Here is a 22,679-nt window from a genome sequence, read left to right on the forward strand (position 1 = left end):
AAAAAAAAGATACATGATAAACAAAAAGAACACCAATACCAGAGGAAACAGATGATTTAAGGAACAGGAAAAGAACTTAAGAAAATGAACTCCAATATCTTCAGAAAGTTTTGAGAACAAATGTGACAGGATTCAGTGGGAGAAAAAAATAACCACCAAGAATAAGAAAGAAACATTGGAAATTTAAAATATGATTGCTGAACAAAAATGAAATAAAAGGACTGGAAGAAAAAGTTGAAGAAATTTCCTATAATAAAAGGCAAAGAGACAAAAAAGAGAAAACAATATAGAGAATCAATCCAAGAAATTTCATATCTGATCATTAGAGAAAAGAAAAAATAGTGGACAGAAAATTGGCAAAGAAATAAAAGACATTTTTAGGATTAAAGAAAGACATTTGGCTTTAAAGGAGGATCCACTAAGCATTGAACAGAATAAATTGAAGCAAAATTAACACATCTAGGCACATCCTCAAGACATTTAAGAGCAATGTGGATAAAGAGAAGTTCCTAAAAGTTTCCAGAAAAAAAATTCACTTATAAAGATTAAGAACTTTTCACAGCAATGTTAAATTATATAGGATAATGGAACAATGTCTTCAAAGGCTAGAGAAAAGTCATGTTGAAACTCTAATTTTACTCAGCCAAATTATCAATGAAGTATATGGGAAAAATAAGTAATGCTCTCAGATATCAATGTACCATTTCTAGGGAGGTTTTTTGGAGATGTATTCTAGAAAAATAAAGATGAAATCCCAAAACAAATAAGAAGATATGGGATACTAGAACCTGGGGAACTGAATCAGGAGTGGAATGACCCAGGTGATAACTGCAGGGCAGGCTTGAAAGTAATGGGTCAAATTTAGAACAAGAAGTCACTGAGCTTCATGAACAATTCCTCCAAGAAGACTGGAATTGATTCCACTCAATAAAGAGAATGGGTAAAAACTTGATCATATTCACATATGGTAATAAAGTTACATGCCTCTTTTTTGGAGGCTGCATATCTTAGTGGGAAAGAGAATGAATTAGACTTCTGGGTTCTTCCTGGTTCTATTATGCATTATTTGATTCCAGGCAAGTTGTTTATCTTCTTTGTGCCTCCTTTCTTATCTATAAAATAGGGATGATAGTATTTACTTCCTTGGATTGTTGAGGGTGTAAGTTTTCTTTGAATAGTGCTTGACAACATAAGCATTATATATATTTGCTACTATTATCATCATTCTACACAAGAAAAAAGAAAGGCAACTAGAAACTTCAGTAAAAAAAAATCACAAAAGTGTAAAAGACAGTTAAGGTCTAAATATGAGGGAAACTGAGATGTGGCATTATTTTTGAGTAACTAATAGAGAATAAGAAAAGAGAGCCTATTGTTGTATTGCACCCATTTAAGAGAAAGATAGGCCCGGCGCGGTGGCTCACGCCTGTAATCCTAGCTCTTTGGGAGGCCGAGGCGGGCGGATTGTTTGAGCTCAGGAGTTCGAAACCAGCCTGAGCAAGAGCGAGATCCCGTCTCTACTAAAAAAAAATTAGAAAGAAATTAATTGGACAACTAGAAATATATAGAAAAAATTAGCCGGGCATGGTGGTGCATGCCTGTAGTACCAGCTACTCGGGAGGCTGAGGCAGGAGGATCGCTTGAGCCCAGGAGTTTGAGGTTGCTGTGAGCTAGTCTGACGCCACGGCACTCACTCTAGCCAGGGCAACAGAGTGAGACTCTGTCTCAAAAAAAAAAAAAAAGAGAAAGATAATCCTAGCACGTTACTTTGTTCTATAATGATTATTTATAATATCATAATATAAATGATGTTAATAGCATTGTGGAGTTTTAGGATTAGCCTATAAATAAAACATAAAGGCTTAATCAGAGCTGCAAAGCTGAATATAATCATTGACCTACAAAATGTAAAAGTAAATATAGTTGACCTAGAAAAGAAGGTGTGGTGCAGAGTGGGAAGAAAGGATAGGACTTCTAAAAATCTTCATCTTATTTAAAAGGGAATCAGGAGTTAGTGATCAAAGATGCTGGAAAAGAAAAGAAAATTTAGGCATATTGTTTCAGGTCACAAAAGTTAACAATAGAAGAAACAAAAGAAGGGACTATCAAAGATCCAGAAGAGGAAAGAGGAGCAAGAGGTAAGATGTGGAGTAGCGTAAATAAGCTAATTCACCATCTTTTTATTGGTTATTCAGTAACTAGTATTTAGAGTTGATAAATTAAAATTGGCAATAGAAACTCATTCTTTAGAAAGATGGAGTTAATCATAAAAGGAATTGAAACTCAAAAAGGTTAAACATGGTTGCCTCTGAAAAGAGGAAATTAGAAAAGTGAGCATAGGATGGAAGGGCTCTATCTTCTTATTAGCCTTTCTTTAATTTTTAAGATCACACGAATATTTTCATTTTTTAATTAAAATGTTACATGTTTTTTATAACATCCTAGTAAATTTATTATGAGGAGTAAAATGATTATGATGTTAGCATGTATATTTCTTGGGAGACTTTTATTGAATATGAATCTAAATAAGCCATTTAGATGAGGATAAAACTAGTAATCTGGACAGTGAATTCTGTTAATATTTTTTAAAATTATAAAATACAGGAATATGCAACAAAATTGTTACAGCTATTAATTATAGACCTAAGTATGTATTTCTTCATATTTCTTTCTCTATATTAGCAATAATCTGGATTAACAAATAAATTAATACCTAATAGACTCTCTTAAGTGGCTTTCCCTTGCTGAGTCTCTGGATTAATTTAACTCTCTAGTTCCCTGGATAAAACCTACAGAATGATGTCCAACACACCCGCAATGCCCAAGGATAGTCAATTACTTTTCAACATGCCCATGAACCTCTGCTCAAGTGATTATCACAGTCAATAGTGTCAGTTTTAAACCTGTTTATGGTAGTTGCTATTGTAATTATATAATTTGATTAACTATAGCATGCTCAAAACAGTGGTCTTGGCTACACATTAAAAGATTAACAAACACATATAAATCTTTATATTATAAATTAAAGTAAAATGTTTGTTATGCATATATAGTTTTTTATGATGTCCTGTCTTAACTGATTTTATGATAACTGGTAGTCCTTATCATGTTCAATAAATAATTTCTACTGTACTGAAATATCTCCAGCAAAGAATATATTGTGTTCTCTACTGTCCCCATACATAAAGTTTTACATACTATCAGAGATGAAATTTCTTTAAAAGTCATCATTTTGCATCTTAAAATTCACTTGAATTTGGGATTTGTAGAAACATACTTAAATTTTTTGGGCTAATTTGAATTTGTATTAAGTAATTGTCAAGTATACAAATTAAACCTACCTCAGCTGTATCCTTAAGATAAAGAAAAGGTCTAATAGATCTTGATTTTAGATTTTCTTCTACTGGCTCTAAGGAAACAAATCCGAACATAAATAACATTTGCATACTATTCAACTACTTTTAATTAAACCCCATAAACCATCTTCTCCACTGGTAATAAACTTTTCAGAAATCTAGTTTAATAATCTTGATTATATACGCATTGTGTTTCCATTTTTAGAGCTAAATCTAATCTAGAATAATTTGCTTTAAAAGTGAATTTCTATTAACAGAATATAACTTTCAATTATTTGCTATTATATAATAAAGCTGTATCTTCTTGGAAAATAATGGATTTCTAAACAAAATAGAATCACATGTGTTATTCGGCCAGGCGCGGTGGCTCATGCCTGTAATCCTAGCACTCTGGGAGGCTGAGGCGGGAGGATCACTTGAGTTTAGGAGTTCAAGATCAGCCTGAGCAAGAGTGAGACCCGTCTCTACTGAAAATACAAAAATTAGTCGAGTGTTGTGGTGTGCCTGTAGTTCCAGCTACTCGGGAGACTGAGGCAAGAGGATTGCCTAAGCCCAGGAGTTGGAGGTTGCTGTGAGCTAGGCTGATGCCAGGGCACTCTATACTGGGTGACAGAGTGAGATTCTGTCTCAAAAAAAAAAAAAAAGAATCATATGTGTTATTCAAAGGAATCTTTTGGTTAATTCTTGTGAAAAGAAAAATATTCCCCTCAACCTGCATTCTCCCATCCCCAATTATGAGTTTTATTAATCTGAATTTTCATCGAATGCAGCAGTCCCCAACCTTTTTGGCACCAGGGACCATTTTCATGGAAGACAATTTTCTACACACTGGGGGCGGGGAGGATGGTTTCGGGATGATTCAAGCACATTACATTTACCGTGCGCTTTATTTCTATTATTATTACATTGTAATATATAATGCAATAGTTATACAACTCACCACAGGTTGGGGACCCCTGATATAATGGAATTTCTTAAAGTAAGTATAGTGTAGGCATCAAACATGCAGACTTTGGATTTAGATAGCCTGTGTCCAAATCCCACCTATTTTGTAAGTTATGTAGTTTTGGAAAGCTAGTTAACCTCCCTGAATCTTATTTTCCTTATTTGTTAATTGGTAACAATAGTACTTATAGAAATGCTGTGAGGATTAAATGAGATAATACATGTAACAAACTTAATATGGAGTCTGGTAATCCTTCCATCCACAGATATTTGTTGGTCACCTTCCATATGTGAGGCTCTGGAATTGTGAGTCTCGTGACATGATGCATACATTTTAGTAATAGTAATAGAAAATAAACAAGTGAAAAAGCAAAGGAGTGAATAATTATAGATTGAAATATATGCTGTGACAAATAATTTTCGTGAGGAAGAACCACAGAGAAGGTATAATTTTGACAGGGTAGTCAGAGGAGGCCTCTTTGAGCAGATGACATTGAACTGAAACTTGCAAATGAGGAGTAAGCTGTGTGAATACGAGTGTCAGTGTGTTTAGACACAGGGGAAAGCATATTTCTCTGAGGCAATCTGACAGTTGTACTGAAAAAAGGCTAGTGAAAATGTAGTTTAAATGAAGGTCAAGGGCCAGGGGATGAAGTTGAATACGTAGGCAAAAGGTCACACACACAGGATCTTTGTAAGGAGTACAAGTTTCGTACTAAGTGCAGTGAGAAGCCACTGAAGACACTTAATCAGGAGATAATCGTTCTACTTTAAAAAGATCACTATGACTTTAGGAAAAAAATTGACTAGAGATTTCTGCTACCATTATGGAGAGCCATGAAAGTATTAATAGTACCAGCTGCCCTGTTGAACGCATCTGAAAAGGCTGAGCAAGGTATTTTTAAAAATCCAAAGAGTATCATAGAGATAAAGGATGACAAGGGACTTCTGGTCCTAAATCTAGGAGAAGGTAAGAACTCAAACATGTAAGCCCAGCATGCAAAGCCACATTTGCCCTGAGGGTATTTGTGATGCGAAAGTAAGGTCGGGTTTTGGAAGCTTCGTGGGTTGAGGTAGACAAAAATACAAAAATCAAAAACTGACCAAAGGTCCAAAGATAGGATATTTGATATGTCTTCCCCTTCTCTCCCCTCTCCTCCACCAACACACATGCATTTCACCTGGGATGCAAAGGGTAGGAGTAAACCAGAATAGGTAAGCTTGCATGTAGCCTTGAGGCCAATGTTTTTGCCACCTGAGTGTTCCAGGGAAATCAAAGCCTTGAACCTGGGTTAAGATATGTTTGGACAAGTACTGCCTCTAGATACCCGGCTTAAACAGTAAAAATGCTCTCTGGAGTAAGGTACCATCATCCTAGTTCTCAAATTGTTCCTGTAAATAATTTTCCAAATAGTGTCCAGCACACATTCAAAGATAATAAGGAACTATGACATTATAAAAGTAAACCATAGACACAACAGCACGTGTAAACAAATCTTTTGAGAAATTAGATTACGGAGCATAACAGAGAAATGAGGCGATACGGGGCAATGCGGACTCTAGGAGCCTCAGTCAGGGAGGCTGGTGAGAATAATGCAACTGGATGACTGTTTGATAACGCCAGAGAAAGAAAAGTAAGGTGACACAAAACACTCCAAATCACTGAGAATCTGTAATGCTGGTTCCTAGCTCATAGATACATTAATTTCTAATCCCGAAATTAAGTTTCTATTAAGCAAGCTGTTCATACATGATTTTAAAAAAAAACAATAACAAGGAAATTCATAGAGTTGAGCTTAAAGGAAACTCAAAGATTTTCTTTCTAGGAAAAAATAACCCTATAAACATAAAAATATATCTTTATTTTGTGAATTATATAAATTGTTCGTTATGATATTTAACATGTCTTCTTAGTAAATTTCTTCTTTATAGTTCATGCAAATGCTTCCAACAGACATTAAATTATCAAGAACTTTTAACACACATTAATAAATCAAAGGAGAAGTAAATATATTATTACACAAAGCATTACCTATTGGCTTACTTTCTTGCTTTCTTATATTTCTTTGAACAAAGTGTGGTCTTAAATTTGACTTTTTGATGTCACTCTTTATAGGTTCAGGCTCACATTTGAAAGAATTATACCTAGAAGAAATAAAAACGAATCTTAATTAAAATAATCAGAAAATTTATAAAACAAATCTAAAAAATAAATGTGGTGAAGTCCCAGTTATATAGATTTAGAAGTTGTATTAATACTATTATAGCACAAGGTGTAAAAGATTGGGACTGGTTGAGTAGGAGCTGAAAATATTAGTGAGAATCATTTGAAGTAGAGGGGGACAGGAAGCTGTTGTGATAGGATTGAGGGTGATCCGGGAAATTATAATTCACATGCTAATTAATCTTTCAGAAAAGTATGCTGGAAATTAGTTCAATGAGATATTGGGGACATTACCAGACCTGAATCAGAGTGGTTGGGCATGGAGTTAGGGACAGTTCAGATAACAGAAATGATCACAGCATTTATTTATGGTAAACAGGAATTTTCCTCCTGTAAATTCTTTAACTGGCTATTAATGGTATGTAAGAAAGTTATTAGTGTTATTTAAATAGTGAGATTTCTGAACTCTAAATGCTAAAGCAACCCATGACTCAGTCCTCAGGCCTGAGATACTCACCCTTAGTTGATGTCATCCAGCTCTGCACCTTTCAATATCCGTAGGCTGATGTCTCCAGATTTATAGTCCAGACCCCAAACTCTTTCCTGAACCCCGGCTTTATATATCCAACTGCCTACATGACTCCTGCACTTAGCTGTATTATAGGTACTTCAAACTTAACATATTCAAAACTAAATTATTGATTCCACCCACTTCCTGATCTGCTCCTCACCCAGGCTTGCCCATCTCCATTCAATCAGAGGTTTAGACTAAAAAATTTGCAGACATCTTTGATGTCTCTTTCTCGTATTTCCCACTCCCAATCTATCAGCAGATATCACTGGGTCTTTCTTTGAAATATATCCCAAATCCAACCACTTCTTTCCTGTTTACTTCCAGCCTAGTCCAAGAGCCCTACTACTACTACTGCTTTGCTTTTTTAAGAGACAGAATCTCCCTCTTTCCTCTGTTGCTCAGGCTGGAGTGCAGTGGTGTGATAATAGCTCACTGCAGCCTCGAACCCCTAGGCTCAAGCGATCCACCTGCCTTAGCCTCTGGAGTAGCTGGGACTACAGATGTGTGCCACCATGCCCGGCTAATTTTTAAAAATTTTCTGTAGAGACAGGAGTCTCGTTATGTTGCCCAGGCTGGTCTTGAACTCCTGGCCTCAAGTGATCCTCATGCCTCATCCTCCCAAAATGCTGGGATGACAGGCGTGAGCCACCTGCACCTGGCCTGAAATACTTCTCTGTGTCTCTAGACATCTTCTGTTTACTCTCCCTACTATTACTCTTGTCCTAGACATTCTATTCTCGCTATAGCCATAGTGACACTTCTAAAATATAAACATGATTATCATTTCCCTTCAACTGTTTCCTATCAGAAGCAAATAAAATTCAAAATTCTCACTGCCAGACAGAAACTTTCCCCCCAGTTCTGATGTTTCTCAGTAGAAGACCTTCCCCCGAAAGCCCCTCCAGGTCTCTCCCTACACACTTCCTTCACCCCTGACCTTCACGAGGGAACAGAAAAAACTGTCTAGCTGTTTGGTTTGGGGAAACAAATTTAAGCTCCATTTAAGGACCTTGGCACTTGCTCTTCCCTCTGCCTGTAATAGTCTTCCCCCAGGTGTTGACGTGGCTTACCTGTATTTCATAAGCCTCTGCTTGAATTTCCACCCTTCACCACCCCCATCCAAAATAGTAATCCCTGTGGATCTTAATTCCCTTAATTTACTATATTTTTCTTTATAGCATTTATCACTAATGGATTTATATTATATATTCATTTGCTTATTTCGTTTACTATAACATCTGTCTCCCCACCTAGAATGTAAATTCTGAGGGCAGAGTATTTGTCTGCTTTGTTCACTGTTGTATTCTCAGCACCTAGAACAGTGACTGGCACACAGTACATGTTTAATAAATATCTGTTGAATGCATAAATTTTTTTAATAAACTTTTATTAAACTTTCTTATAATTTTTTTTTTTTTTTTTTGAGACAAAGTCTTGCTCTGTTGACCAGACTGGAGTGCAGTGGCATCAACATAGCTCACTGCAACCTCAAACTCCTGGGCTCAAGGGCTCCTCCTGTTTCAGCCTCCTGAGTAGCTGGGAATACAGGCATGTGCCACCATGCCCGGCTACTTTTTCTATTTTTTGTAGAGACAGGGTCTCACCCTTGCTCAGGCTGGTCTCGAACTCCTGGCCTCAAGTCATCCTCTTGCCTTCGCCTCCCAAAGTGCTGGGATTACAGGCATAAGCTTTCTTATAATCTTATAATTTCTAATGGGTTTTCAGTTTATTCTCTTTGGATTATTCAGTAAATAATCATTTAATCTTTATAAAATAATTTATCTGTTCCTTTGAAAAAATTAAAATTTTTATCTTATGTTCTTATTAAATATCATTAGGAAGCACTTCTAGAACAGTGTAGTATACTAGTGAGAATGGGCATTGTTCTGTTTCTAACTTAAGTGAGAATGAGTCACGGGTTCCACTCTAAGGGTGATGCTGGCTATATAGTCTTGCTAAGGAGGTAATATTTTATCCTTATCTTACTAAGCTATTTTTCAAATACATTTGAAGAGCATATAGAGATATTCGGATAAGAATTTCCTTATGGTGAACCAAAGAACATAGGTTTTGGAGTTAGACCTTACTTTACATCTTGACTCTATGTGAACTTCTGCAGAATGAATACTCTGAATCTCAGTCCTTCATATGCCAAATAAAGATAATATCTACTTCATGAGATTTTTATAAAAATTATGTAAAATAAAGTTTTGAAACTAATTAACAAAATGTCAAGGCCATAGTAAAAGGTCAATGAGGGTACTTTTTCTTATTTCTGAAATGTACTCCCCTTAGTTATAGTGGAATAATATTTATTTAGTATTATGCTGGATTTCATTTTGTTAATATAATAAGTTGTTGAGTGGCAATTATTCTGTTGCCATAGAATTGGTGACCAGGTAACTTTTTATCCCACAACTGAATAAAAAAGAGCAATATATACCCTATATTCTACAAAGATCCACCAATATTTAGGGCAAGAAATTCTCTTATGTCTCCAAATAGCAGAAAACTGTAATGGGGAGGGGGGGAAGAAAAATATCAGAATTGTTAAGTCATTGATCTATTAGGGTCTACTCGGCTTTTTCCTCTTTCTCACTGTGGGAGGGGGCAGACTGCCAATGTTTAAATCCAGCCTCTGCCACTTATTAGCTTTGTGACCTTGGACAAGTTATTTAACTTCAACCAGACTTGCATTTTTCATCTGCAAAATGCACTTAACACATTGGGCTGTCACACAGAATAAATGAGTTAAAGGTAGTATCCACACTACTACCAACAACCAATTGATTTAAAGTTCTATTGACTCTGCATCTTAGTACTTTTTCCTGCATTCTCCTCTACATTTATGTTGCCTGGAAAAATCATATAGCATTACACACACACATAAACCAGTGAAAGACCATGTATGACATATTTAAGCTATCCCTTCTAAGTACACGGAGACACTGCATTAATTAGTTTTCTAGGCACAATTTTCTTGAAGTATATCAGTTAAAGTTTGAAGTAAATCCTGACATTAATTTGGGGCAACATCATTGAGCTCAAGAAAAGCCTTTCTTTTTTTTTTTTTATTTCAGCATATTATGGGGGTACAGATGTTTAGGTAAGGTATGTTGCCCTTGCCCCCCTCTCCCCCCCAAAGTCCGAGTTTCAAATATGTCCCTCCTTCGGGTGGTGCGCACTGCACTCTGTGTATGCAAATACCCGTCCCCTCCTCCCTTCTCCCCCTCCCCCCTCCCCCTGCCCAACATCCAATAGATGTTATTCTTATATGTGCACTTATGTGTTGATCAGTTATCTTTAAAAATTCAGAATTGTAATTACCATCTACGTTAGTGAAATATTATACATCATAAATATTTTATAAACTAGGAATATTCAGAAGGCTAATCTAGTATATTCTAACTCATAACCATTATAAAATATCCCATATAACAAAGATTTCATTTAATATACATTGCATAATCTAAGACAAATATAATGTTTTAAAACTCCAAACTGAAAGTTTCAGGTTATGATAGTTACTTTTTTGATTCAATGCCACATGATTTGTCTTGTGTGATCTTGGACACTGACTTAGATGTGGATGTAGCAATAGCCTCTTCACATTCCGACTGAAAATCAAATGTCAGGGGTATAGCCGAAGACTTTTTTCTTCCTTCACTCTGAAGTCTGTTTTTCTGCAGCAAAGCCAAAGTGAAAAAAAAAAAAAAAAATGAGTACTTTTCATATAGGGAAAATCCTGTGTGGAAAGAATAAAAATTAATCTCACTTTATGCACACACATGTGCACGTATACACACACACACATAGAATTTAGGTGGCAGGCAATAATGGGAAATATTACCGACTGAAAACTGGGGGCCTCATGCACCAACTTTTTTTATGCCTTTGCTATATGACCTGACCCATTCTTTTTCCACTTCTGAAAAGAGGGTGTAGGACTAGAGGATTATTAAGGCTCCCTCCTAACTTCAAAATTCAGAATTTAAGGAAAGATCTATATATTTAGCAAATATTGATACATAGAGGAATTGGAACCACAGCAGGAATGTCTCTCCAACCTGCTCTCTTCCTGCGGCCACACACGTGGTGAATCACACCAATCTTCATCTAGTTGCATGAACCAGAAATAGGGTTAAGGAAGCAATCAAAAGCGGAGTTTGTTAAAATGTTTATACAGATGGACTGAAGAAGAAAAGGGATGTAGCTAAAGGGTTAGTTAAGGAGCTGAAAGTTTTCTCTAAAAAATTCTCTCAAAGCACAGTGCAAAGGAATAAAAAGATGAAAAATTTGACAGCAAAGTCTGAGGATATGGGAAACTTCTTCTTCTGCCAATGAGGGATTAAGTGCTATGGGAATTAACCTCCTGCTCTAAACAACTAGAAACTCACACAAAATATATGAAAACAACTGTCTTCAGGTATTAGAAAACAGAGCAGGACTGGATGCCTGAAAGAAAGCAAACAAATGAGGTAAGCTATCCAAGAGCCCAGTTTACTTCCTGGAGGCAGTCTCCGGGCTGAGGAGCAGGCAGGGGAAACCCAGTGAATCTGGGGGAACTCAAACCAAACCTTGACGCCTTGATCTTGCTGAGTTTAAGAGAAAGAGTGCACCAGCAATCACGATCTTGGGCATGCACCCCAGAGAAACAGAAACTTATGTTCACATAAAAATCTGTCTGCAAATGTTCATAGCAGCTTTATTTTATTCATTTATTCATTTTATTCATTTTTTTAAGCAGCTTTATTTTTAATAGCAAAATCCTGAAAACAACCCAAAAGCCTTTCGATGGATGAGTGGTTGAAACGCTGTATATCCGTATGACAGAATATTATTCCGTAATAAATTTTTTATATTATTTATAACAATAGAGCTATTGATTTATACAAAAACCTGGATAGACCTCAAGGTCTATTATGCTTAGTGAAAAAAATTGATCTCAAAATCTTACATAATGAATGATTCCACTTACATAACATTCTCAAAATTACAAAATTATAGAGAGTGAAAACAGATTATTTATTGCTATGGATAGAGATGGGGAATGGGGTGGTAGCATGGCTACAAATACAAAGAGGTAGCAAGAGATGGCCATCACGGTGGCTCATGCCTGTAATCTTAGCACTCTGGGAGGCTGAAGTGGGAGGATCACTTGAAGTCAGGAGTTTGCTACCAGCTTGAGCAAGAGCGAGACCCCATCTCCACTTAAAAAAATGTAGAAAAATTCAGCCAGGCATTGTGAGCTATGAAAATGCCACTGCACTCTACTCAGGACAACAGAGGAAGACTCCGTCTCAAAAAAGAAAAAAAAAAAAAAACACACAAGTGGTAGCAAGAGAGAGATTTTGCAAGCAGATGGAAAAGTTCTATATCTTGATTGTGGTGGTAGTTACACAAATCTATAATGGGATAAAATTGCATAAAACTTCACACACAAATAAATGCAGGTTAAAAAATAATGAACACTGAATAGTCTACAGTCTAGTTAACAGTAATATACCAGTGTCAATTTCCTGGTTTTGATATTGTGCCACAGTTATACAAGGCATCACAATTGGGGAAAACTGGGTGAAAGGCACATGGAATTGTGAGTCTACAACTATTTTTTTTTTAAGTTTAAAGAAATAACAATCAATTACTAAAGTGATTTATATATTATCTCATTTTTGTCATTAAAAAAGGGAAATAGATAAAATCCACTGTCATATATGTATGTATATATGTAGTAATACATATATACTTGTATTATGAATATTTATATGTATGTAAATTTATATGCAAAGATACTATATACATATATGTATACCTTTGTAAGAGCACAAAGAAGATGTGGATAGATAAACCCCAACAGTTAAAATTTGTTTGAGGTGGCTCATGCCTGTAAACCCAGCACCTTGGGAGGCTGAGGAGGAAGGATCACTTGAGGCCAGGAGTTCAAGACCAGCCTGGGCAACAAAGTGAGACCTGTCTCTATAAAAAGTAAGAAAAATAAGCTGGGCGTGGCAGCATACACCTGTAGTCCCAGCAACTTGGGGAGGCTGAGGCAGGAGGATTGCTTGAGCCCAGGAGTTGAGGCTGCAGTGAACTATGATCATGCCACTGAATTCTAGCCTGTGTGACAGAGTGAGACTCTGTCTCTGAAAAAAAAGAAAAAGAAAAAAAGAATTTAAATTGTTCATCTATGCCAAAAATATAGCTTTTGAGAACTATATTCTTCATTAATATTTTGATTGAATTTTATAAGTCTTGTCTTTTTTAGTTTAATTTCTATAAGTTTTACTTATTCCTAATTCATTAATATGCCCCTGTTCTCTTCTTTTTAGTAGTCCAACAAAATAACTTTTGATGTTTAACATATTAGTAAGAACTGTAAGAGCAGCCACATTTAATATTTGGCTGAATAGGATTTTTTTAATCTTAAGCAGGTTTGATATATATCTTAACCTAATACAGCAGCTATCTAGAAGTTATATATTAAATGAATTCTCTATAGTATCAACTTAGATGATTTTTTTCAATTAATATAATTATTTGCTTTTTACAAATTAGTTTATATCTTCAGATGAATGTATCCTTAACTAAAAAAAGTATTCATATTTGAAATGTTAACTTTTGAATGATTAAATTGAATTTTAGTTTATACTTTACCAACCTTTGCTCTTCTGGCCAAGATTATCTTTGCTTGCTTATTGAGGACATCTAACTTCTCTAAGATGTTTTCTGCCATTGTCAGTCAGTAAATTCCTATTTTAAAAGGAGGAAGAAGAAATCAATTCAAATTTAAACATATAACTAATGACTTTGGCATAAGTTTTTAAAAAGACCATTTTTATATTATTGTTTTAGGTAAACAATAGAATTATATAGATTATAGAATAAATCATAGAATTCTAAATGTACCAAAGTTTTTTCAATAGATGGTCATATTATCAGAACTTGCAGTTGTGTGTGGACCCCATGAATTTTTAAATTTATGATAAAAGTGAGTTGGTGAAAGTTCAAGATTATCATATGAGAACCGGATGTGACTCATACTTAAAGCAAGACCATGTGGCTCCACTTATATGTATTTTCTTTTTGTTGTGATATAATTTTAATGAAAGTTAATGCAAAGAGCTCGCATTTATATAATTAATTGCTTCAATTAAAAATGGTCAAAGATTCCTAAAGAATCAAGGTAAAGGGGTAGAAAAAGATATTCCATATAAACGGAAACCAAAAGAAAGCAGGAGTAGCTATACTTATATCAGATAAAACAGGCTTTAAATCAGCAATAGTAAAAAAGACAAAGAAGGTCATTATATAATGATAAAAAGATCAATTCAACAAGAAGATATAATATTCCTAAATATATATTCACCCAACACTGGAGCACTCAGATTCATAAACAAATACTACTAAATCTAAGAAAAGAGATAGACAATACAATAATAGTGGGGGACTTCAACACCCCACTGACAGCACTAGACAGATCATCAAGATAGAAAATTAACAAAGAAACACTGGACTTAAATTGGACTCTAGACCAATGAACCTAACAGACATTTACAGAACATTCAACCCAACAACTGCAAAATATACATTCTTCTCATCAGTACATGGGATATTTTCCTAAATAGACCATATGTTAATCCACAAAACAAGTCTCAATAAATTTTAAAAATTGAAATCAAGTACCATCTCAGAACACAGTGGAATAAAACTAGAAATCAATTACAAGAGGAACTCTCAAACTTATACAAATACATGGAAATTAAACAACCTGCTCCTGAATGATCTTTAAGTCAATGACAAAATGAAGATGGAAATTTAAAAAGTTTTTTAAATGAATGAAAATAGAGACAAAACATACCAAAACCTCTGAGATACAGTAAAAGCAGTGCCAAAAGGGAAGTTTATAGCATTAAATGGTTACATCAAAAAGATACAAAGATCACAAATTAACAACCTAGGGCTAGGCATGATGGCTCACACCTGTAATCCTAGCACTAGGGGAGGCCGAGGTGGGAGGATCGCTTGAGTTCAGAAGTTGGAGAGCAGCCTGAGCAAGAGCGAGACCCTGTCTCTACTAAAAATAGAAAAATTAGCCAGGTGTGGTAGCGTGCGCCTGTCGTCCCAGCTACTCGGGAGGCTGAGGCAGGAGAATTGCTTGAGCCAAGGACTTTGAGGATACTGTGAGCTAGGCTGACACCACAGAACTCTAGCCCAGGTGACAGAGTGAGACTCCATCTCAAAAAAAAAAAAAAAACCCAACAAACAAAAAAACAAATTAACAACCTAATGTGGCATCTCAAGGAACCAGAAAAACAAGAATGAGCCAAAGCAAAAGCTAGCAGAAGGAAAGAAATAAAGATCAGAGCAGAACTAAATGAAATTGAGATCCAAAAAGGAGACATTACAACTGCTACCACAAAGATACACAGATTGTTCAAGACTACTAAGAAAATCTCCATGCACACAAACTAGAAAACCTAAAGCAAACGGATAAATTACGAAAAACATATAACCTGCCAATATTGATTCAGGCAGAAACAGAAATCCTGAGCAGACCAATAACTAGTGAGATTGAATCAGTAATAAAAAAATTTCCCAACAAAAAGAAACCTCCAGGACCAGACAGATTAACAGCCAAATTTTACCAGACATACAAAGAAGAACTGGTAGCAATCCTAATGAAACTGTTCCAAAAAATTGTCTCCCTAACTCATTCTATGAAGCCAGTATCACCCTGATACCAAAGGCAGGAAAAGACACAACATTAAAAGATAACTACAGACCAATATCCCTGGTAAACACAGATGCAAATATCCTCAACAAAATACTAACAAACAGAATACAGCAGCACATCAAAAAGATAATAAACCACAATCAAATGGGTTTTATTCCAAGGAAGCAAGATTGGTTCAACATATGTGAATCAATAAATGTGATTCATCAAATCAACAGAATTAAAAGCAAAAGCAATACAATCATCTCAACAGATGCAGAAAAAGCATTTGATAAAATTCAGCATCCCTTCATGATAAAAACCCTTAACAAACATACCTCAAAATAACAAAAGCCATATATGACAAACTCACAGACAGCATCACACTGAATGGGGAAAAGTTGAAAGTATTCCTCCTAAGAACTGGAACAAGATGAGGATGTCCACTTTCACCACTTCTATTCAACATAGTACTGGAAATCCTAGCCAGAGCAATCAGGCAAGAGAAAGAAATAAAGGGCATCCAGATCGGAAAAGGGGAAGTCAAATTATGATGATATGATCTCAGACCTAGAAAAGTCAAATTATGATGATATGATGATATGATCTAAGACCTAGAAAACCCTAAGGACTCCTCCAAAAGACTCCTAGATTTGATAAATGAATTCAGTGAAGTCTCAGGATACAAAATCAATATACATAAATCAGTAGCATTTTTATACACCAATAACAACCAAGCTGAGAACCAAATCAAGAACTCAATCCTGGCCGGGCGCGGTGGCTCACGCCTGTAATCCTAGCTCTCTGGGAGGCCGAGGCGGGCGGATTGTTTGAGCTCAGGAGTTCGAGACCAGCCTGAGCAAGAGCGAGACCCCGTCTCTATTAAAAATAGAAAGAAATTAATCGGACAACTAAAAATATATAGAAAAAATTAGCTGGGCATGGTGGCGCATGCCTGTAATCCCAGCTACTCGGGAGGCTGAGGCAGGAGAATCACTTGAGCACAGGAGTTTGAGGTTGCTGTGAGCTAGGCTGACACCACGGCACTCACTCTAGCCCGGGCGACAAAAGCGAGACTCTGTCTAAAAAAAAAAAAGAACTCAATCCCACAATCTCATTTACAATAGCTACAAAAAAAAAAAAAAAAAAAAGCAAAGAAAAAAACCTAGGAATATATTTAACCAGGAAGGTTAAAGATCTCTACAAGGAGAACTACAAAACACTGATGAAAGAAATCACAAATGACACAAACAAATGGAAAAACATCCTATGCTTATGGATCAGAAAAATCAATATTGTTCAAATGGCCATATTGCCAAAAGCAATCCAGAGATTCAATGTAATTTCTATGAAAATATCAACACCCTTTTTCATAGAATTAGGGAAAAAATCCTAAGATTCATATGGAACCAAAAAAGAGCCTGAATAGCCAAAGCAATCCTAAGCAAAAAGAACAAAGCTGAAAGTATCACATTTCCTGACTTCAAATTATACTCTAAGGTTACAGTAACCAAAACAGCATGGTGCTGGTATAAAAATACACACATAGATAAATGGAACAGAATAGAGAACCCAGAAATAAAGCCACATACCTACAACTAACTTATCTTTGACAAAAGTTACAAAAACATACACTGGAGTTAAGGATTTCCTATTCAATAAATGGTGCTGGGAAAATTGGATAGCCAGATGCAGAAGAATGAAACTGGACCCCTATCTCTCACCATATACAAAAATTAACTCAAGATGGATTAAAGACTCAAATATAAGACCTGAAACTATAAAAACTCTAGAAGAAAATCCAGGAGAAACTCTTCTAGGCATTGGCTTAGGCAAAGAATTTATGACTAAGACCTCAAAAGCAAATGCAGCAAAAACAAAATAGACAAATGGGACTTAATTAAACTAAAAAGCTTCTGCACAGCAAAATAAATAATTAAAAAAGTAAATAGACAACCTATAGAATAGGAGAAAATACTTGCAAGCTATGCATCTGACAAAGGACTCATATCCAGAATCTACAAGGAACACAAACAACTCAACGGGAAAAAAATAAATAACCCCATTAGAAAGTAAGCAAAGGACATGAACAGACAGCTTTCAAAAGAAGACATACAAATGGCCAACAAACATACGATAAAATGTTCAATATCACTAATCATGAGAGAAATACAAACTAAAACCACAATGTGATACCATTTTATACCAGTCAGAATGGCCATTACTAAAAAGTCAAAAAACAATAGATGTTGGAAGGATGCAGAGAAAAGGGAACGTTTAAACATTGTTGGTGGGAGTGTAAAGTAGTATAATCTCTATGGAAAATAGTATGGAGGCTTGTCAAAGGACTAAAAAATAGAACTACTATTTGATGCAGCAATCCCACTATTGGGTATCTACCCAAAGGAAAATAAATCATTCTATCAAAAAGATAGCTGCACTTATATATTTATCATAGCACCATTCACAATAACAAAGATATATAATACAATCCACCTAAGTGTTCATCAACTGATGACTGAATAAAGAAAATGTGGTATGTACACACACACACACACACACACACACACACACACACACATACACACACCATGGAATACTAGTGAGCCATAAAAAAGAATGAAATCATGTCTTTCTTTTGCAGCAACATGAATGGAACTGGAGTCCATTATCTTAAGTGAAATAACTCAGAAACAGAAAGTCAAATACCACATGTTGTCATTTATAAGTGGGAGCTAAATAATGAAGACATACAGACATAGAAAGAATAAGAGACATCGAAGACTCCAAAGTGGGGGAGGGTGAGAGGGTGGGAGAGGGGTGTAGGATGAGAAATTACCTAATAGATACTATGTACACTAATCAGGTGAGGGTTACACAAAAATCCAAGACTTCACCACTGTGCAATGTGTCCATGTAACAAATCTGCAAATGTACCTCTTAAATCTATGAAAATAAAAAAAATTTAATTAAAAAATTGATCAATGATCTAAGATTGTTAATATATCACTTAGCAGGCAATTAATCATACTGAAGGAACAGCAGCTAAGCTGGTTAGGTGCCATTGCTATAATAGTTCACACTTTCAAATTAATTAATGTTGCTGAAAATCTCGTCTGGGGTCAAGCAGTCCATATTAGGCTTGGGAGCTATATGAGACATCAGAACCTGGTCTAAATTAGTGGACACTTTTCTGCTCTTACTTTATTTGAATTTTTATAACTTTTGCTAATATTGACCACTCATTTCTCTGGAAACTCTCTCCTCCCCTGGTTTCTATGACAATAGTCACATTTTTCTACCTTTTGTGAAGATTCCTTGTCAGTATCTTCAACATGCTCTTCTTCTTCAGCTCACTCCCTAAATACTAGTGTTTCTAAGGGCTTGGCCATCTTTCTCGTTATTGCATACATTCTTCCAGGATGAACTCTCAGACCCATGGCTTCATCTATCACCATTTATTTCTGAATAAAATCTCTCCAAACCTATATACCAAGCCCAACTCATATTTCCCATAGGTGGCCCAAGTATAAGTTTAAAACTTGTCCCCACCCTTCCATTATCCCAACAAAAAATCTCTTCAACCTTTATGATCACATTAGCATTTCTTAGGCTTCTAGCCCATACGCTCAGGAGTCATAATGGTTCTCAATCCTAGTTATACTGTGGAATGAACTCAAAGCCTTCCAACAGGTTCTCAGTTGCCACCTCAGACCCTCTAAGTCAGAAATTATGGAGGCCAACACTAGGAATCTATTTTTTTTTTTTTTTTGAGACAGAGTCTCACTGTGTTGCCCAGGCTAGAGTGCCGTGGCGTTAGCCTAGCTCACAGCAACCTCAAACTCCTGGGCTCAAGCGATCCTCCTGCCTCAGCCTCCCGAGTAGCTGGGACTACAGGCATGTGCCACCATGCCCGGCTAATTTTTTCTATATATTTTTAGTTGTCTGATTGATTTCTTTCTATTTTTAGTAGAGACGGGGTCTCGCTCTTGCTCAGGCTGGTTTCGAGCTCCTGAGCTCAAACAATCCGCCCGCCTTGGCCTCCCAGAGAGCTAGGATTACAGGCGTGAGCCACCGCGCCCGGCAGGGAATCTATTTTTTAAAGCCATTCTGATGTAGCTGTTCTCAAAACCAGGATTTGGTCCCCACTGTCCTGGAAAGTTCCCTTTACTCACTCCCTAAATATACATGCATACATACATGTCCCTACATTTGATCCATTCTATCTTCCATTCTATCCATTCTATCCTTTATATCTGAATTATTTTTTCAAGAAAAATACCATCAGATGCCTTTATGCTTAAACCTTTAACCTCTCCCAGCACTTTTCAGAACAAATGCCAAGCTCCTTGATCATGCAGGGTGCATGGTTTGGCCTCTAACAAAATCTTTAACATCACCTGCCTCTTGCTCATATACACTTGATAGCCTAGTCATAATGAACAACTTGTGGTTCTGCAAGTGTGTTGTATTTTCCTTTATTTGTCAATTCACTTTGCTATTCCCTCTGCCTACCATACTATTCTTCCCTATATTCCCAAGTCCTGGTCATCCTTCAAGACCCAATATAAGTAACATCTCTGCTAGGAAGCTTTTCCTAATATACTATGATTTAGATACCAAATGTCTGTGTTCATATGACACCTTACGTATACTGCTATCTTAGCACTTGTCACTCTCTAATAAAACATTTGATACACTTTTCTTATTTCCTCTCTATACTGTGAGTTTCTTGAAGGCAGGACCCATGCCTAATTCATCTTTGCCTCCCTCATACCTAACAACTTGAATGAATGGGTTAACTATTAGGCACAGAGGAAACGGACGACTGTAAATGCTATGACTGTTTTTAGCCTGCGTTTACATTTATGAGTATGCACAAATCTCTGACAAAGTCCTGTTGAGGTTCTTCTAGATCAAACCACAGTATTAAAAAAGAAGAAAAAAAGGAGAAGTAGAAAATCGGTTGAAGGAAAGCAAAAGTTAAAGGAATAGATCCCATATTAAATTCAATATAGCAAACATTGCTTTCTCCCCCACCTTCAACTTAGGAGGGCAGCATGGTGTATTGCTTAAGAACAGGATCCCTGGAGTGAGACTGCTTGGGTTTGAATCCTTAGCTCTGCCACTTACCAGCTGTGTGACTGTGGGCTTGTTGCTTAACCCTTCTGTGTTGTTCATATGTAAAATGGGAATAATAAAATTACCTACTTTGTGGGGTTATTATGAGGTTTAATTGTGCAAATGTAAGTGAAATATAAGTTTTTGGTAAACAAAATAAATATATCTAAGTAATGATATACTTACCAGTTAGGAACAAGATGTGAAGATTTCCTATAAATGCTGCAAAATGCATACTCTCCATCTGCATACCATTTCCTTTTTTTCTGCCATACCTGCTGCCATGCGATCATCAACGGTCTCCATATGTCCGACTGTCTACTTTCTTCACACTATATTTCTTCAGTTATACCTATACTAAATAGCTTTGGAACTTGGGAAATAATGAGAATTTATTCAGCAATTTAGTAGCTTCTATTTTAATCCAGCAATTCAGTATATTCTTTACAGTGTCATCTGATTACTTTGTTTCCTTTCCTTCTCTAGTTTCCTCATAGATATACTTCTGAATTTTCTACTAAATTCTTATTCTGGGTTCAACGAACAGAAACGGAAACTTATTGTCCTATAAAGCCCAAGTATAGGCCTTGGATAGATAGTAACTACTTAGGGAGATTACCCTGACAATCAGGACTATGTCTCCATACTGAAGTCTCGTCAAAAAGCAAAATTAGTTTTGTGTTCAATAAATCTAATTATCCCCCTTTCAAATGATATGTCAACTGGGGACAAGCGAGACGATCTCACTTTTTAAAAATGTATAGATTTGTGTGAACCATTCTTATGTACTTACAGTTGGGGGAAATGCTCTCATCTGGAATATAGGGTTCCTATGTGGTCATAGAAGCTTAATTCATAGAATGTCAGGGTTAGATTGGATCAATAGTCTCTCACATAATCCCATGAACAGTGGCACTACAATGACACAAAGAGGACAAGACCTTTCTGATCCTTTCTTTGACTTCCATTGCCACCGTCCTCCTTCAGACCTTCAGGCTTTTACTTTCCCTCCCCTGGTTTACTGCACTATACTCCCCTCCTAATTTGCCTGTCCCAACCTTCCTCCTCATACTTTAAAATGCCATCAGAGCTGTCTTTCTTCAACAGGACACTGATCCAGTCCAGCTCCAGCCCACCATCCTTGGCTTGCTCCCCGCTACCTACAGAATGACACCCAAACTCTTCAGATGACATATGAGACCATTCATGAAAAGACAGTCCAGGATCTGGCTCAGTTCACCTTCCCAGTTTATCCACCCTAGTCCTTCCTCTCGCACCATATTCTCCCACTCTTACTCCCTGGACGCATCCTGCTCTTTTCCCAAGCATGTCCTTCCCTCATGCTTTCCCTTCCCCTTGGAATATTCTCTTCTCATGTTTTCCAGTCAAACGCCTACTCTTTTATCAAATCCTGGTGTAAAGGCTACCTCTTTTATGAAATTTTCCTTGGCATCCTCTCATTGCTTGTCACAGTGACAGTCTTTTCCTTGTGTGCTCCTGTTTCACTTTGTTCTTCATTACAGCACTTGGCGCATACTATTATACTTTCTGCTTAAGAGAGTCAATCTATAACAAATCTCTTCCTCACTGTGTTGAAAGCTCATTTAAAGCCAGAAGTGACTTACCCAACTCCAACTCTCAGCACCAGACAAAGCATTTTATATTGAACTGGGATTTGAAAATTACAATTTAATTTGGGGATGTCTTTGAATATAACTTTTAAGGATGAATAATCCCAGTTTATCTGTAATGAATTATGCTACTTCATAATGATTTACTGGAAGATGAAATATAAAGTTGAGTGAA

The 22,679-nt window shown here is 36.2% G+C and overlaps 1 protein-coding gene across 1 annotated transcript in view; it reads right to left on the bottom strand.

The window, feature by feature from the left end:
* LOC105817916 (chromosome unknown open reading frame, human C1orf141) overlaps nucleotides 1-18,629 on the bottom strand; it is a 36,397-nt gene extending 17,768 nt beyond the window's left edge. The window contains exons 1-4 of the mRNA XM_012653757.1: nucleotides 18,592-18,629; nucleotides 13,698-13,789; nucleotides 10,568-10,722; nucleotides 6,334-6,446 (exon numbers count right to left, since the gene is read on the bottom strand). Coding sequence (XP_012509211.1) covers nucleotides 6,334-6,446; nucleotides 10,568-10,722; nucleotides 13,698-13,772 — 343 coding nt within the window. The 5' untranslated portion in view covers nucleotides 13,773-13,789; nucleotides 18,592-18,629. The remainder of the gene's footprint in view (nucleotides 1-6,333; nucleotides 6,447-10,567; nucleotides 10,723-13,697; nucleotides 13,790-18,591) is intronic.
* Between the last annotated feature and the right edge of the window lie 4,050 nt (nucleotides 18,630-22,679).

Source organism: Propithecus coquereli, unplaced genomic scaffold, assembly GCF_000956105.1.
Source record: "Propithecus coquereli isolate 6110/MARCELLA unplaced genomic scaffold, Pcoq_1.0 Scaffold427, whole genome shotgun sequence".
NCBI lineage: Eukaryota > Metazoa > Chordata > Mammalia > Primates > Indriidae > Propithecus > Propithecus coquereli.